A 17,195-nucleotide genomic window follows, 5' to 3' on the forward strand; every position below is an offset into this window, starting at 1 on the left:
GAGCTGACTCATCTGTGATTGGGCCAGATATGAACACCTACAGTACGAAATGAATGTGACTGACTGACTGACACACACACACACACACACACACACACACACACACACACACACACACACACACACACACACACACACACACACACACACACACACACACACACACACACACACACACACACACACAGGGAGAGAGGCAGGCTTTAAGTTCTGCAGCAGCCTGTGCTTTTCATCTCCTTGTTTACATACTCCTGGAGCTTAAACTTCTCACAGGGATCCTTCATAGACCGGTGCTTCAGCTCCCTGACACAAAGGGAGAAGAAAAAATAAGGTTAAACAAAACGGAGCCCCCATAACCACTACAAATTATCAGTATATACCTTAAGTTGCTCCAAAAACAAATTTAGGAACCTGTATTTTAAGTATTTGCATATTCATAGATTCTGGATTTTTTAATGAGGGATAAAACCTAGATGTGGAAAAACAGACAAATTATTATTCTCAGCTGAGTATTTTTATGTCTGTAGGGGAAAGCGAGCAAGTTCACCTTGAGTTAGGTTTTTTTTTTTTAACATCTAACACATTTCATGGTAAAGTGCTGTTATTTTTTGTATGTTCATGGTTTAGTATGCCTGTATTTATTAGATTAGAACAAAACAACTCCACAACACTTGCAGAGAGATACTCACTTAGCCACAGCGGTGAAAGCCAGCTCTACGTTGAGACCTGACCTGGCGCTGGTCTCCATGAAGGGAACTCCGAACTCCTGCAGAGTCAAAGCAGACTCAAACATATGTATGATAATTTAACAAAGTGCTGCCTCTTTGATATGCTCAAATTGTTTTAAATGAAAGCTGTTTGGTTAAGATGATACACAAGTTTTCAGCAGAACACAGCACAATAGTGAACTAGTTTACTTTGGATAAATCCAGCACAGTTGTGATACATTTGTCTCCCAGCTTTTCCTCTGCAGAGGAATTTGTCTGAGCCCACAGTGATGATAACCGATGCGCTTTTTCCCACCCAGACTGAGCCTTAAGTTACTTAGTGGCACTTTATTGCTCCCACTTCTGGGCTGAATCGCTTGGCTAACTGCTATTTGTTTTCTTTGCCGTGCTGTGAAGCAACAGTCAGGGAGATTGACAAAAGGAAACATTTGCTCCTGGTTTCAGTGCTTTGCGGTTGTATTTGTAGCCACCAGGACTATGAAACTGAATATGAATGAATGTTCTGCAGAACGTCATTCGACTTTTATAGATGACGACACAGAAGGCAGGAATCTATACAATACATATTCTTTATCAAATGATAATTATCTAGAGGAGGGCAACACCTCTGACGTGTCTGGCCTTTCTCCGTCTTATCAATCTTTTTGGTTTGCAGGTGCTACATTTTCCTTACAAAACAGAAAGAAATCTCTAGATAATCACACCTTCCTGTAATATTCCTAATAGTTTGATCTGCCATAGAAATTCAATCAGCAATACAAATATTTTTGGAAAATGACACAAAAGGAGAAATCAGTGCAATTTTGTTAAAATTAAAAGATGTCTTAAAACCTTTTTAGTTATGTAGGGTGTGGCTTCTCAGCTGTGGCATCTGGACAGTAAATTGTAAATGTAAATAATTACCTTTGCAAGCCTCTCGCCATCTTCTCTCTTCACCACCCTCTCATGAGTGGCATCAGCCTGGTGAGACAAGAAAAACAAGGTCACACACGCCAGCACCGTGCAACAGCATCAGTGCTAATAAAACCACAACATCCACCCACTCACTGTTCAGATCTGCTCGCTATTTGTCCACAGTTTACATATAAGCCTTTCCTGGTGTTCAGGTCTGATGGCAGCTAATGAGTCAAGATTGACTCTCAGGATGCTAATTAAGTGCTGATATGGAGTGGGGGGGGGGGGACTGAAACATGGCAGAGACATCTGTTCTCTTTTCAGAGGGAGGGATGTGAATGGCAGTTATAGAACAAAATGTGTAACACTGATATTTGCAAATTATCAGGTTGAGATATTGTCAGATGTCTGTGTTTTTGAAAAGATCAAGAATATTTTACTTTACACGATCGACTGACTGAGCTTTTTTGGTACAGATACCAAAACAATATTTTTCGATCATAATTGAATGATCGTTAGTCTGACTCTCAATACTTTGACTTTCCTTACCCTGTCTGTGGCACTCAGCTCCAAGCCCATTGGTTCCTACTGAAGACTGAAGACGTAAATCTGTAATAATATCTCACAAATAGATACTTTCAATTTTAAAAAAGGCTAAATAATTTTCTTCAACAGCTTGGCACTGTAGTTTTTAGCAAACGTTACTTAAACGTAAATTAGTAAATTGTGTATTTGTTGGGGACTATTTTAAGCCGTGGATTAATACACATTTGGTGCTTAAGGGCATATTTATGGGAGCAGTACAGTGTGTGTGGCATTACCTCACAAATAAACTACAGTGCCTATGTTCACCCTAATGACGGAACCTGTCACGCAGTGTTTTTAGTAGATTTAGGACAACAATGGACTGTACAGCACAAAGGAATTAGCTATATCACACTTTGGATATACAGACAAAAGGTTACTTGTTAGTAGGATCAATCCATTGTTAAAAAATATAGAATACTGTATTGCCTGACATATCCCATATGTGCATCACTAGTTAATTTTATCCGAATTTAAAGCCGACCATATGACAACTTTGCCTAAATAAAAATTTGTGGAATTATTATTATTCAAGTCAGGAATTATCTTATCGAAGAATAAGTAAACTAAGAATTAGACTTACAATTACAGTAAATGCCAATATTTTTTGATACTCTTTGCTAGAAACAAAGACTAGTTGATACCAACAAAATTGTATACTATTGAAGATTGATACACAGCCCTAGTGTGCATGTATCAGGAGTATTTTTTTTTCTTTCACACAATGCCTTGCCTTGTTTCCAAGCAGCATGAGCACCACATCCTGTTGGGCGTACTCATGGATCTCAGTCAACCATGCCTGGTAACAATACAGGACAAAGAGACAAGAGAGAGAGAAGACAGAGTAGCTGTTAGACAAGCAAAATGGAACAACCTGTGATGGAGAAAACAAAGAAGAAATATGTAGTACACATAAAAAGGGCTTTGGGAAGAGAAAGCCTTGTCGGGGACAAGCCTGAGCACTACATGTAATAAGGTGAATAAAGAGGAAGAGAAAAGTGAGAGCGACTACGGCATTTAGAAGACCGCTAAATGGGTAAAGGAAGTAAAAAAAAGTGCACAGACAGAAACACTGAGGCAAAGACAAAGATATAAAAGGGATAAAAGCAAGAAAGAGTATGTGAGAAAGAGAAATACTGTGTGAGAGAGAGTTACTTTAACAAACTCTCATCAGTTTAATCAACACTGTCTGCTCCATCCTGCCTTAACTGCAGTGTGTACACAGGGGAAGGATAAAGCTTTACAGGGGAACAAACATCACCTCTGATTCTATGAGCTCCGACAGCACCTGCACTATCCATTCACAGTTAGTGAGCATTCAATCAGCTCGGAAAGACCCCTGCAATACCCTCCTGATTAAATAATATCCCTCATTTCAGCACAAAGCACAAATGGATTTCTGACTGGCTGATGATCAATCCGCCTTCCCTTTAGTAGTCCTACTCCAGAGCAGCGGCCTGTGAATATCAGAGTGGTTAAGAAAGACCATGCATGTGTCAACTGGAATCTTTATTATGAGCAATAATGAATCAAAACATATACAAAATGTAAGAATATGATCTTTTATTTATTTGTATTACTTTCATAGTATCATTTATCACAAAGTGATATAGAACTAATCCACGGCATCTTTAAAACCTTCTCCTAGCCTATCTTAGTCTTCAGCTGTAGTCAAACCATTCCACACCCAAACTCTGGAGCTCCGAGGCTTCACCCACACTGTAAACCCAGATTTAGTTGTAGTTAAACTTTTTAGTGGTTACTACTTGTATTTTGTATTTATTATATGACACACAATCCTTTACAGGCTCACAAGATTAGCATTGCTCACACACGCAGATGATTATAAATAAAAAATCTGCATTTCAGTCAGCTACCAATCCATCATACAGCAAACTGCAGCGAGTCACTCACTTTCACCAAGGCTGTTAAAAGGCGTTTTGCTTATAAGGGACGAGACTACATTTTATTCAAAATTTTAGTTTATCTAAACAGTGTTTTAAAAGGAAAAAAACAAAACAATAAAAATACAGATAGAAGAAGGAAAACACAAATATATACTTGATAGTTTTGCTCCTTCATTCTGGCCTTTAATTTGGGTGATAACAACTGAAATCTGGTTAAGTTTTTACTAATACTAGGCTAATTCTACAAATAATAGACTGGAAATAAATGATTACAGTAGCTACAGTTCAATAGGAGCTATTATCATACTATTCTGAATACACTGTTTACCTCTACACATCTTTTGTGCTTTGACCATTCCTCCAGTTTATTGTGTTTCCTTGAAATCAATGTTTGCGATTTGATGAGGTCAGAGAGGTTTGGTGGGAGAGGGACATACAAAACATTTAGAGAAAGGTCCGAGCCCTTTGCTATTCTGAAATTGCTGAGAAAATGATTGTGTTGGGTTGTTTGGTTTTGCATCCCCAGTACTCTTCAACATAGTGCTGAAGGGCCAAATGTTACTAAGGAACATTTTGCATGTGCACAATTATCTGCTTCATGCATAGTTCAATGTTTTGTCAAGGCTTCTAATTATTCACATGTTGCTCAGCTAGGTCAACTTGCTGTTTTTGCTTCTTTTTGAAAATGGCTCATCTTTAAATTCTGTGCGCTCTTTAAAATAGTAATGTTTATCAATCGAAATAACAAATTGCCGTGTATGTCTGGCCTTTGTAATAGGTTATTGTTCATCTATCTCCCGCCTTTGCAAACTTTCATTTGACAGCATTCCTCTGACTGATTCTCTCCACACTGCAATTATTGTTGATGAACCATAACTTGTAATTAAATCATTCAGCTGTTTTGAGTGCACCACCCCTATGTCACGGATACAATAATTGATTCCAGATGAAGCAATTTTTCACCTCCATCCTGGAGAATTAAAGTCTCCTATTATCTTTTCATCGCAGGAGAAGAATGGCATGTGTAATGTCTCGACAGCGAAAATGGATCAATGCAGTAAAGTGATTTAGGCACGATTATTTGAATGAGAGAGAGGATATGTTTGTTAGTTGTCAGTGCTCCTGGAGTCTCCACCAGCACACTCCTCCACAAAATTAATGCAAATGGAAACAAAAAACTATCCCAGTTTATTTATAAAAAAAAAAAAAAAAAGCAGGCTGAGGGATACACTGGGAGAAAAACAGGCTTCCTGAGTTAACGCACATCTACTTTTGTGAAAGAGACCAGACTCCAGTTTTTTTTTTTTTGGTTTATTTTCACATTTTTGTTCTTACCATAAACAGAAAAACAAGAGAGCAAAAAAAAAAAAAAAAAAAAAAAAAAAAAAAAGGTCTACTACGCCTTCGTTTAGTTGGTTAGCAGTGTAAATTTTGTTCTTCATGTATACACAGACATCGCATATATATATATATATATATATATATACATACATTCTCTACACAGGTTTTATACAGACCGTAGACCATATTTAAGTACATTATTTGAGGGGGGGGGATTTCTTCTTCTCAATCCATATTAATGCATGTTATTGCTTGTCATTCATGGCCAAAATAATCTTTAAGGGGAGACCAATCATTTAAAAACGTATCCAGAGTTCCATCCAGTACATTATGTCTTCTTTCATATGGTAGCAGTGACAGAAGTTTTTTATGGAGTTAGAATCATGCCAAAACCTCACACACACACAAAACGTGTTTTACTCACGCCAAACGATTCACAAACAAACTCAGTGTGGTTTGCAAATACAAAACATCATTCACAAACTAATGCATTTTGTTCTGCAAATAAGAAACCTACCTATCAAACAAATACAGTATGTTTTACACATACAAAAACGTATTTCTTCAATGACAAAAAATATCCTGCACGTACAAACTAAAATCTTTCAAGTACAAAAAAAATCTTTCAAGTACAAAACAAATTCTACAAGAACAAAAAACTATCACGTGACTTTTGGCACTAACTTTCCGCCTTGCTGATCCACACACAAATGCAGGTAAATTTTCTAACAAATGTCCTGTAATTCACACTCCACAACAGCAGGTGGCGCTGTTAAGTCAATTTAAGCCTACCAGGACCATAGATATATACACACGGATTTTTTTAAACGTTATTATGGTGCATAACTTACTGGAACAAAACTGAGCAACGTGTTGTTGCTGATGACAAAACCACTGATTATATATATGTATATTGAAGCGATGCTGGCGTTAAAGACCCGCTGATCGTTGTCTGATTCTCTGAAATGAATGCCGGCATTGCATTGTGGGAAATTGGCTTTGCATGCGCCCAACTCTGATCATATCGTGTTCTGTCTTACAGCCTACTGTAATATTTCACCAGTAATAAGACCAAAATAATATTATTAAAGTAAAGAAATGCATTCTATGATAATATCTACATATATGTTGCTAGATGTAGTATTATAGTTTAAAAAATATCAAAACAACAAAGCAGCTTCCCTGGCCGAAATAGACCGAAATAATAACATTAAAAGAAATACAATTAAACCATGGTAAGATCTGGTGAATAAATGTTGATTAAAACAGCGGTTATTGGGCTAAAAATACCAATAATAGCAAAGCTGTATACAGCTTCTCTGTACAGAAATAAACGTGCTGTGATCAGGGAATCTGTGTGTAGACCATGGATGATGATGAAGCATTATAGACATTATTTTTGTTTCCGGCACACAGTTATTTACACCAAGGATACACAAGCTAGGATCCAGTGGCACTTTAATCCCAAAAGATTTTTCAATTTCATGAACAACCGAAGACCAGAATGATACAATTAAAGGACAGGACCATATTAAGTGGAAATAGGTTCCTGTATCCTTTTTACATTTAAGACAACATTTTGTACATGTGTCGTATTTACTTTGAGTTAAGGGGGTCACATCCAACTTATTGATAATTTTATATTGTACTTCATATGATTTGTTTGATTTAGTAATTTGTCTTGCATAATTTAATACTTTGTTCCATATCTGGTCTTCCAGTGTAACACCAAAGTCAAGTTCCCAGCTTTGTTATGCTTTATTATTTGCTATAATTTGGTCATAAATATATGTCATTGTTTTATTTTTCAATGCAGCTGCCTTTAATAAAATGCTATCAAGCACATTTATTTTCCTGCCTTGTTTATAGTATTCAATAGAAATAAGATAGCTCCTTATTTATAGATATCGAAAAAAGTGGACCTGAAAGATATTAAACTCATACTGTAATTGCTGGAAAGACTTGAGAGCATTATCTGCATAAACATCTAATATTCTTATGATACCAGCTTCTCTCCACTCATTAAAGCCAGCATCAATACAGGTATGTCTAAAATCTGGATAATTAGCAATAGGAGCCAATAATGAGTATTTGTCAAGCTCAAAATATTTACGAACAGCACTGAGAGACCTACAAAAATATTTTTCAGTATATAATTGTGCTTAATCTTGGTATATACTTTTGTGAAACATATAAACGGAAGGTGTTCTAACTGAACCCCATCCAGACCTATACCTTCTAAATCTGGAAAGCAGAAATGGCTTTTTTTTTTAATCCACTCTGCCGTGAATTTTAATTGTGCGGCCCAATGATAAAATTTGAAATTTGGGATGCCAAGTCCTCCTTTTTTAATTGGTAGTTGAAGCTTTCGAAATTCCATCCTTGGCCTTTTATTATTCCACACAAATACTCCTACCGCACTATGTATTTTTGTAAATATTTTGGATGGAATATAAATAGGTAGCATTTGGATAACATACAACAGGCGAGGGAGAACATTCATTTTAATTATAGCTATACGGTCCAAAAGAGAAAGTGAAAGATTAGTCCATCTTAGAAGGTCAGTTTTTATTTTTGCTATTACAGGTAAAATATTATGTTTAATCAGTTTTGAAAAATCTGCACTAAAATATATACCAAGATATTTAAATCCTTTTTTGGTCACTTTAAAAGGATGATAGCTTGATGAGCCTATTCTTTCGCCAAGCAGAAAGGCTGATGATTTTTCGTAGTTTATTTTATATCCTGAAAACTTAAAGTTTTCAATCATTTTTATTAGTGAAGGGATGGATTTATTAGGATTCTTCAAAAATAAAAGTACATCATCGGCATAAAGCGATATCTTGTGGGAACGGCTCTCTGTTTCAATGCCCTCTATCTCCTCGTTCTTATCAATACCGCCAATGGTTCAATAATTAAATTAAATAAGAGAGGGGACAAAGGGCATCCTTGTTTTGTTCCTCTCTCCAGCAAGAATGTCTCAGATGTAGTTCCGTTAATCAAAAGAGCTGACAGAGGGCTTGTATACAATAGCTTAATCCAGTTGATAAAACTTTCATTAAATGAAAATTCTTTTAAAACTCTAAATAAGTACTTCCATTCCACATGATCAAAAGCTTTTTCTGCGTCCAATGCAATGACCACTGCTTTTTCTTTTTTATATGCTACATACTGTAATATCCCAAGCAGTCGCCTTACATTGGCGCTAGACTGTCGTGTCTTAATGAAGCCTGTTTGATCACTAGAAACAAATTTATGTATCACATTGTTTAATCTTATTGCCAAAACACTTGCTAAAATCTTTGAATCTGTATTTTGAATTGATAATGGTCTGTATGATGCAGGGTTTTCTGGATCCTTGTGATCTTTTGGTATTAACGAAATAATTGTTGCATTGTCTTTGGCAATTTCTTCTCATCATAAGCATACTGAAACATTCTTGCAATCAAAGGAGCTAAAATGTCCACAAAAGTTTTGTAAACCTCTGCTGGAAAACCATCTGGACCACATGCCTTTCCATTCTTTAAAGAATTTATTGTCCTTTTCACGTCATCAACTGTAATTTTAGCACCAAGTGATAAATTATCCTGCAAGTCAAGTTGAGGTCATATCCCTGTCACTATCTGTATTATCAGATTTATACAAATCACCAAAGAACCCTTTAAACACATTTGTTATTTCACCTGATGTATAAACCAGTTTACCGCTTTTATCTCTTATTTTTGATATAGCGGACTTACGTTTTTTATTATTAATTAAACTCGCTAAATATTTTACAGATCTATGACTATCATACTGTTTATACTTTTGTAAAAATAATTCTCTCTGTTTTTTGGATTTCCAATGAATTGAGTGCTGTTTTAGCAACCATAACCTGATCCCAGCTTTCAGCGGAAAGACTATGCTTATGTTTAGTCTCAGCCTCTTGTAACTTTGACTCTAGTCTTTTTTGTTCATAAATAATTTTCCTTTTCCTAGCAACACAATATGAAATCATCAAGCCTCGGAGATAAGCTTTTGTAGTTTCCCATACATTTGCCGGATCAGTATCATCGTTATCGTTAATTTCTAGAAAATGCATTAAATTTGCTTTAGTTTTGTTACAAAAATTAATATCAGATAATATTGATCTATTACATTGCCAAACATTTTTATTCTTATATAAACTGGTGAATGCAACCTCCATTTTAATTGGAGCATGATCTGACAGATGTATATTTCCAATGCTAATTGATCAACCTCAAATCAACCTCGTCAACCATTTGTTGCAAAGCTCGCTGTCTAGGAGTTGGTTTTGCACTGATGATGGTGGGCCTTTTATCAAAAATATTATTCATTACACAATTCCAATCTCCACCAACAATCATATAAGGACAGTGATACTTGAACAGTAAATCAGTCAGTTTAGTAAAGAATGTAGGATCTAAATCAGGGGCGGCATATACATTTAGGATAGTAACTCTCTCTCCATATAAAACCCCGTGCAACAAAACATAACAACCTCTTTCATCAATTTCAACGTGACTAATATTAATGGGCAATTTTGTATGCACCAGGATCGCCACCCCTCTGCTTTTACTATTAAATGAGGAAGAGTACACATGTCCAACCCAGTCTATTCTAAGTTTTTTATGTTCGTATTCAGTCAAATGTCTCTCCTGCAACATTGCAACAGAAACATTCTCCTTTCTCAGAAATGTAATTATCCTCTTCTGCTTGACTGGATTATTACACCCTTTGATATTAAATTAATAGAAATTTACTGGTAAAGCCATAGCATCATATGCATAAAATATCTAGTACTTTCCCCAATATGCAAGGTATTGGACATAACAATAATTATGGATCCCCTTTGGTATTTAATTAAAAAAACAAAGGAAACAAAAAAACAAAAAACAAAAAAAAGAGAAAAAAAAAACCAAAACATGGGCCCAAATACCAGACCAAACAGGGCTGATATTAGCCACATTAGAACGTTAACCTAAATGGTCTTGTCTGCTTTAATATACACAAAAAAAATAAAGTCGTTCCTATACTTTCAGTTCATTTACAGTCATTGGGCACAGTATGAAAAAAAGAATAAGCCCGTTTGAGCGACCATTGAAAACACAATAGGCCTACATGGCAGAGTTATGAAGTCATAGAAGAGGCACTAGATTTATCCAAGTCATCGAGAAATTTCTGCGCGTCTGACGGAGTCTCAAAGCGCTTTTGTACTCCCATAAAGTCGACAGAAAGTATCGCGGGAAACGTCATTGCATACCTTATTCCAGCAGCGTATAATTTCCTTTTCACAGGAACAAACATTTGACGCTTCTTCTGCACCGCAGCGCTGAAATCTTGATAGATTAACACTCTGGTGTCTTTGTAGAGTAGTGTTCCCTTCTCTCGAGCAAGCTTCATCACCTTTGCCTTGTGCTGATAATTCCCAAACTTGGCGATAATCGGCCTCGGTCTTTTACCAGCAACAGTAGCAGCAGACACACGGATGGGGATGCGATGCGCTCTCTCGATGTGCAGGGTGTCCTGTGGCAGATTCAACGTCTCCATCAGAAACTTTTGAACAAACGCCACAGGGTCGCTCTTTTCTTCACCCTCCATTATTCCAAAGATAACCACGTTGTTCTGTCAGCTTTTATTCTCGATATATTCAGCCTTTGCTTCCAGCACTTCCACTTGTTTGACCAGAACCCGCACTTTACTGTCAGTGCTTTCCAGATTATCCTCAGCAGCGCTCAAACGCATTTGCACTTCAGCGATCTGCTCATTTAGTGCATTCATCGATCCATTCATTTGCATCATCTGTTGCTCCATTGTTGTGAATCTCTGCACAAGTTCATTTTGGTTTAGATTGAGTCTTTCCCACAGCGTTTCCATTGTGATCGGGTTTTCCCCTGCCATTGTTGCAGTAGTTTGCCGTAACAGGTAACACATTTTAGTCTTGATTAGATCACCAAAATTTACTTAATTTTGTTTTAGTAATCCACAATAAACGCACCAGTTTTTAGCTTTATGCAGTGGCCACTCTTTTATTGTGCCATATCTGCACGCATGAATCAAAAGGAGCTTATATTATAAAGTTTAAAGCAGACAAGGGCTGCGCTACTACACACGCACTAATCCTCGCAGCCATCTAACACACGTTGACTCCAGTTTTAAGGAAGTGATAATTGACGAGTAAACAGACTCACATAAATAAAGAAACCATGATAAACAGCCCACTATTGAGAGTCATTACATCTCTGTGAAAGGCTGAACAAACAGTGACATCCTGTTGTCAGGTTCACATCCGTACAATGCAAACAGGCTTAAAACATGAGGCTCTGGAGTGTAGATTCTCTTATATCTGGAGCTGCCTTTCTTTCTCCCATCTTAGTCACTCACTTCACATTGACACTTGTAGATCAGATTCACTCAAAGTAATGTGGATTAAAGTCTGTTTGGCATCTGCAGACTGTAGACACTGAAAGGATTCTCTCTCGCAGCAACTTGCAGCATTTGGCTGCTTTACTTTTACAGTTTCTTATGTAAATTAAGTAATCTGAACAAATGATGATAGCTAGCTAGCTTGCTAACAAAATACAAGATAAAAGAAACACTGCTGTTTCTTGTAATTGTTTTAGTTACAAATGTTCTACTAGGAGGGTTAGTACGGTATGGTGTCCGCCTTGACACTATATGGCGTTTTTCCATTACATGATACCTGCTCGACTCGCTTCGACTCTACTCGCCTTTTTTGGTTTTCCGTTATGAAAAAAAAGTCCCTGGTACCTGCCAACAGGTACTTTTTTAAGTATCACCTCCGTCGAGGTTCCAAGCGAGCTGAGGCAATACCAAAAGGTGATGTGAATACCTGCAGACTACTGATTGGTCAGAGAGAATCGTCACTAATCACTGCGTCATCATTGCTAGCAACAGCCGGGGTCGTTCTGAACAAACCCGCCATTTTTAAATAGTTTAGCCAGCGGTGTTTTTTTGTTTTTTTGCTGCCTCCAGCTTCTTTTGAAACAAAATATTTCTTCTGGCTGTGGCAAGAGCCACATGCCGAGAGTAAAAAACAACACACCTTCGACATTCTGTGTGTCAAGCATGAGACGGTACTAAATCTGCAAGGGAAAATGGAGGACGTGGTCGAGTCGAGCCGAGTAGAGTAGAGCTGGTACTAGCAGTGGGTAAGCGCCACACTAAGTGGCACTGACGGTAAACCTAAATGTATTTAGAATCACACAAGTATTCACTGCCCTCTTGGAGACACAATACAATAGTACAATACAAAGTTTTAAATCAGTATAATCACTACTAATATACATTTTGTGCAATTATTACAAAAAAAAACAGTAACAGTAGCCTAGTTTTCTGCCATCGAGACAAGTTGCTACAGAAGTTCATACCAGCGTCAACGCACGCATGATAGCATACTTCAAAACTTCAGAGATTCTGTTGTGGGGAGACCTCACATCTTTTCCAGAGTTCATTACAGTAAATACTGTAAAAATAAAGAGATCTACAATCAAATACATCTATTTGTCTGTCTATTGAGAACAACAGGGCTTCAAGTAGCTAAACAGCAGGCTCCATCTAATATCCTCAGTGACCATGGATGAAGGAACTGGGCTGGGTTCATCTTTTATTCAAGACAAATCTTTGGCCAAATGCTGAGGGAGCCAAATGTCAGTGACAAGTGGCACGGTGGCAGAGGAGGTAATACATTTCTCTGCTCATTGCCCTGGTAATAGCAAGTCCCCAAAAAGTGTGGCGAATCAGATGCAGCCGGAGGTTTGTTTTGTTTGTAAAAACTTTTTTTGTCAGGTCAGGTTTCTATTCTCAGGAGTCTACAGTAGAGCTCTGATGAATTAAAATGTCAGTAAAATATCAGTTTAAAAGTTTGTACAAAATTTCCAAGTAACCTTTTCAGTCAATATTAACAGAAAACAAGTATTTAGTTGCTTTTGCTCTGCAGTATGAAATTTCATAAAGCTAACACGCCAAATGCACCAACTCACCCTTCCTGCAACAGTAGAAGAGACAATAATGAAGTAATGGCAGAGAGACTTTTGTAAGAGAGGGAGAGACAAAGCCAGAGATGTGACACAGAGACACAGATGGTGCCAAAAGGCAGCAAGATGGAGAGACAGAGAGTGACAGTGAAAAACAAGACTGTATCAGAGAGAAAGGAGAATAAAAGCCCAGGCAGACAGCTGCTGGCAGCCGCGTCGTGACTTTGGCGAGACAAGTTGTCACTGGTGTGTGAGGGTACTTCTGATGTTGTCTGTTTTCCTTTTGTTGTCACTGAGATAAAAAAGCAGGGCTGTGTCCTACTAAAAGATACAAGTGTAGTTAGGTCGGCTGATGGTGCGGGAATACATTTTTTCTACAACTCTCGTTTTGTAAAATACAATGGGCCCTATTTTAACGATCTGAAACTCAAGTAGCTTTGTGGGCGGATCTCAGGCGCTGTTGCTATTATACCGGCGGGATAAATTAGTAGTAGTAGCTAGGTGTGGTTTGGGCGGTTTGGGCGTATCGTGCAATAAACCAATCAGAGCGCCATCTCACATTCCCTTTAAGAGCAGGCGCGCTTGTTCCATGGCGGATTGCTATTATGACGGCGGATTTGCCTGGTGCACGCCAGCGCGAGCTGTCCGAGATGCGGCAAAGTAATAAATGCCTGTCTTGACCGGGTGGCGATGTTGCTGCGGCCTCTCGGGCGCATCTCCTCAAGTCTCTTGAGGATTCCTGCAGCTATGGAGCGCGGGCCTCCAAACGCAGTAATATTTTTCCTTGTAATTAGGCCTATGTATGGTTTGCAAAAATGGGAACTGCTGCGTCCGTGTAGATGAGTGAAGCAAGGTGTATGCGCGTTGTGCACACTCTACATTACGGCCAAGCATGCGCCCCTAAAATAGCATCTGAATAACTGCACCACTTACTTTAGACTAGGTTTTTCCTGGTCAGTGGTGGAATTGTTTTCTGAATCTGCAAAATAGCACTAGGGAACGTTTGCGCCTGTGGAGGGAAAAGTCTGCTGTGCGTCGGGTGCAAAATAGGAATGATACATGCGTCGGTGTACAAAGGCAATTGCGCTGAGTGCAAGATAGGGCCCAGTGTGTCAATAGCACAACTATCAAAACTGTCAAGTACCAAAAGCATCCGGTCAGTTCAGAGTTGTGTTGTGTACCTTTTGTTTCAGGACACCGTGTTGTGTATTATAGTATTATCAAGTGATAACACATATTTGTTGCCGTATTTTCCTAAAAACAATGAAAACATATCTAACATTACCAGAAGAATCTGAGAGATTTGTCTTTAAATTCACCAAAGTGCTCTAGTCACTGACAAACAATTATGCATTTCTTATACTGTATTCAGACTCTCTCTGCATCCTATTAAAACTCAGATCACACTTTGCTGAATACAATAATGAACGGGACTAAAATTCCCCAGGAAGCCTCGGAGTGTCTTTCCACATGACCCAACTTTCCTTCTGTTGCACTTTTGACAAAGCAGATTAGCTATGGGGTTACAATGCTGTTCTTACCAAGCTTTGATCAGAATATTACACCAACAGACAAAGTGGAAAAGTCTGCTCCCAACAACAGGCAGAGTCAGACGCGCAGGGAGAAAGTAGGACTTCTCTCCCGAGAGGAGGTTAAAGCTCCCCCAGACAGCTGAGCTAAACGGAGTGGCGCAGTGTCACTGTCTGACACAAGAGGAAGACACAGAGAAGTCCTGACACACTCAGGGCTGTGTGTATTCACACGTTCATGCAGGTACACAACATGTCATGGAGAAAAACCCTAATAAGCTATATTTGATGTATTCAAAACCAGGGTTTGTAATGTTTGCATTGCTATTTTCAAATTTCACATTTGTGGAAGTACTTTATGTTTTCTTCTGCAGATTTCATAGGCACACACAATATCTCTAATAAAACACACATCAGTTATCAAGTCCCTTCTGGGTTATAAAACTTCACATCATAAAAAAACAGAAAAAGAACAGCCTTGTAGCTGATTTCTGTGGCCTGACAGGGAAGAGAAAGGCTTTTATGTTTATAAAAGAGCAGCTGACACTCGCAAACACAGGTGTGAGTCACGTCTGAATGACTGATGTGCTTTGAAAAGCAGCGGAGAGTGAGACGTGTAGAGGTACTATCCTCACTTCTCTCGATGCTCACAAATTTGTTTTTGTGCTGTAGAAGCTGAACATAAGCACTGATCCTTAACCTGTGTCTCTTTCAGTCAGTGGTAAGTTTACACTGTTCTGAGCAAATAAACCTGATAAAAAGCTTTGCATGTGGATTCAAGTAGCCTACATATTGCCAAATGATGTAATAAGGTCAACACACAGCATTTGCAGATAAAGACCTTCTCTTAGGAGAAAAAGCAAGCCAAAAGAAAATAACTATGCTTGGGTTTCCAAGTTACTCTAAAATACAAGTAAGCAAATACACATATGTGACTCTTCTGTTGCAGGTTAAAGGCTAGTATCTCCATGCACACACATAAATGTCTTTACTATTGTTAAGGAAAAACACAGGAGCAGTGTAACTCATTTCACATAAGTGAAGAATGTTCGGGAGACCTTGATGACTTACACAGAAGCATTTAATTAATGAACACTCAATTGAGGAGACAATTAAGCAGGCAGCACAGTTTAACTATGATGTGTTATTGTGCAAATGCTGGAGGCGTTCTGTTTAGCTGAACCTTTAAGGTAAACAAAGATAATGCAGTCGCCTAAACACTGATGCTAAAGCCTGCTTCAGCCTCTCTCTTTCTCTGGGAAGTATGCTAAAATGTGGCTGGCCCACCGACCTCCAAAAGGAGACAGTCCTGAGGCAAAACATTCCCGTATCATACAGCTGTCCAGATTCCCTGAATCTGTAGAGAGACAGGTTTGGTTCATAAAGACAGGCTGAATATTCTCGTCCCCTGACCTGTGACCTAGGAATGACCTGATGTTGTCTAAGCTTTCCTTTAGTCTCATCATATCACAACTTGGTGTTTCCGGAAATTTCACCCCAACTATATTGTAACAACCAATAATGTCCCCTGGAAGTGTACACTTTGTGGAGTAAACACTTTTTATGAAACGTGACTGTTTGCATAACAGTTGCACAATATATATCAATATATTTTTCTTTGTCATCTCATTGGCAGTTCTTTGGGCAGTAGACCTTGTGTGTCAAAACGACATGCAGGACAGTGAAAAAAAGTAGAGTTGAAAGATCAATTATGTAATTCATCGGTGGCAAGTCAAGAGGTAAATGAAATCAGCTCACAAACCCCATCACCGCAAGCCAGGACATCAACCTTATCAATGGATTTCTATTTCTCAGAATTATGAATGCCTCAATATAAAAAAGGAAATCAATAATTTAAGGCTTTCAATATATCGAAGGGAAAAGATAGGAGTGGGTAAAATGTCAAATCCAGCAAAATGGAGATTCAGTGTGAGCAGGCTGAAAGGGCTAAAAGCTGCAGTCAAGTCATTAACCTGCAAATGTGTCACTTTGCCACATTTTCATTAAAATAAATTGATCCACGCACCATCTAACTTAATGGCAGGAATGTAGATGCAGTGGTTCCTGTTAGGTGTGTGCCAGTTTTTTAGATTGTGTGCACATAGGCAGTCCTCATTATCATGATATTCTCTGTGGCATCTGTGCCAATTATTTCCAGAGTCATGTACTGTGTGTCAGACGGGGGGTGTGGCTCTGTGCCTCCCTGTCAATCAA

The 17,195-nt window shown here is 38.2% G+C and overlaps 1 protein-coding gene across 1 annotated transcript in view; it reads right to left on the reverse strand.

Moving 5' to 3' along the window:
• Positions 1-157: 157 nt before the first annotated feature.
• Positions 158-17,195, reverse strand: part of LOC114570293 (ras-related protein Rab-26) — a 59,901-nt gene continuing 42,863 nt past the window's right edge. Inside the window, exons 6-9 of the mRNA XM_028600553.1 lie at positions 2,941-3,006; positions 1,632-1,688; positions 690-766; positions 158-303 (exon numbers count right to left, since the gene is read on the reverse strand). Of these exons, the coding sequence (XP_028456354.1) occupies positions 204-303; positions 690-766; positions 1,632-1,688; positions 2,941-3,006 (300 nt within the window). The 3' untranslated portion in view covers positions 158-203. The remainder of the gene's footprint in view (positions 304-689; positions 767-1,631; positions 1,689-2,940; positions 3,007-17,195) is intronic.

The sequence above is a fragment of the Perca flavescens genome, chromosome 15 (genome assembly GCF_004354835.1).
Source record: "Perca flavescens isolate YP-PL-M2 chromosome 15, PFLA_1.0, whole genome shotgun sequence".
NCBI classification, from domain to species: Eukaryota; Metazoa; Chordata; class Actinopteri; order Perciformes; family Percidae; genus Perca; species Perca flavescens.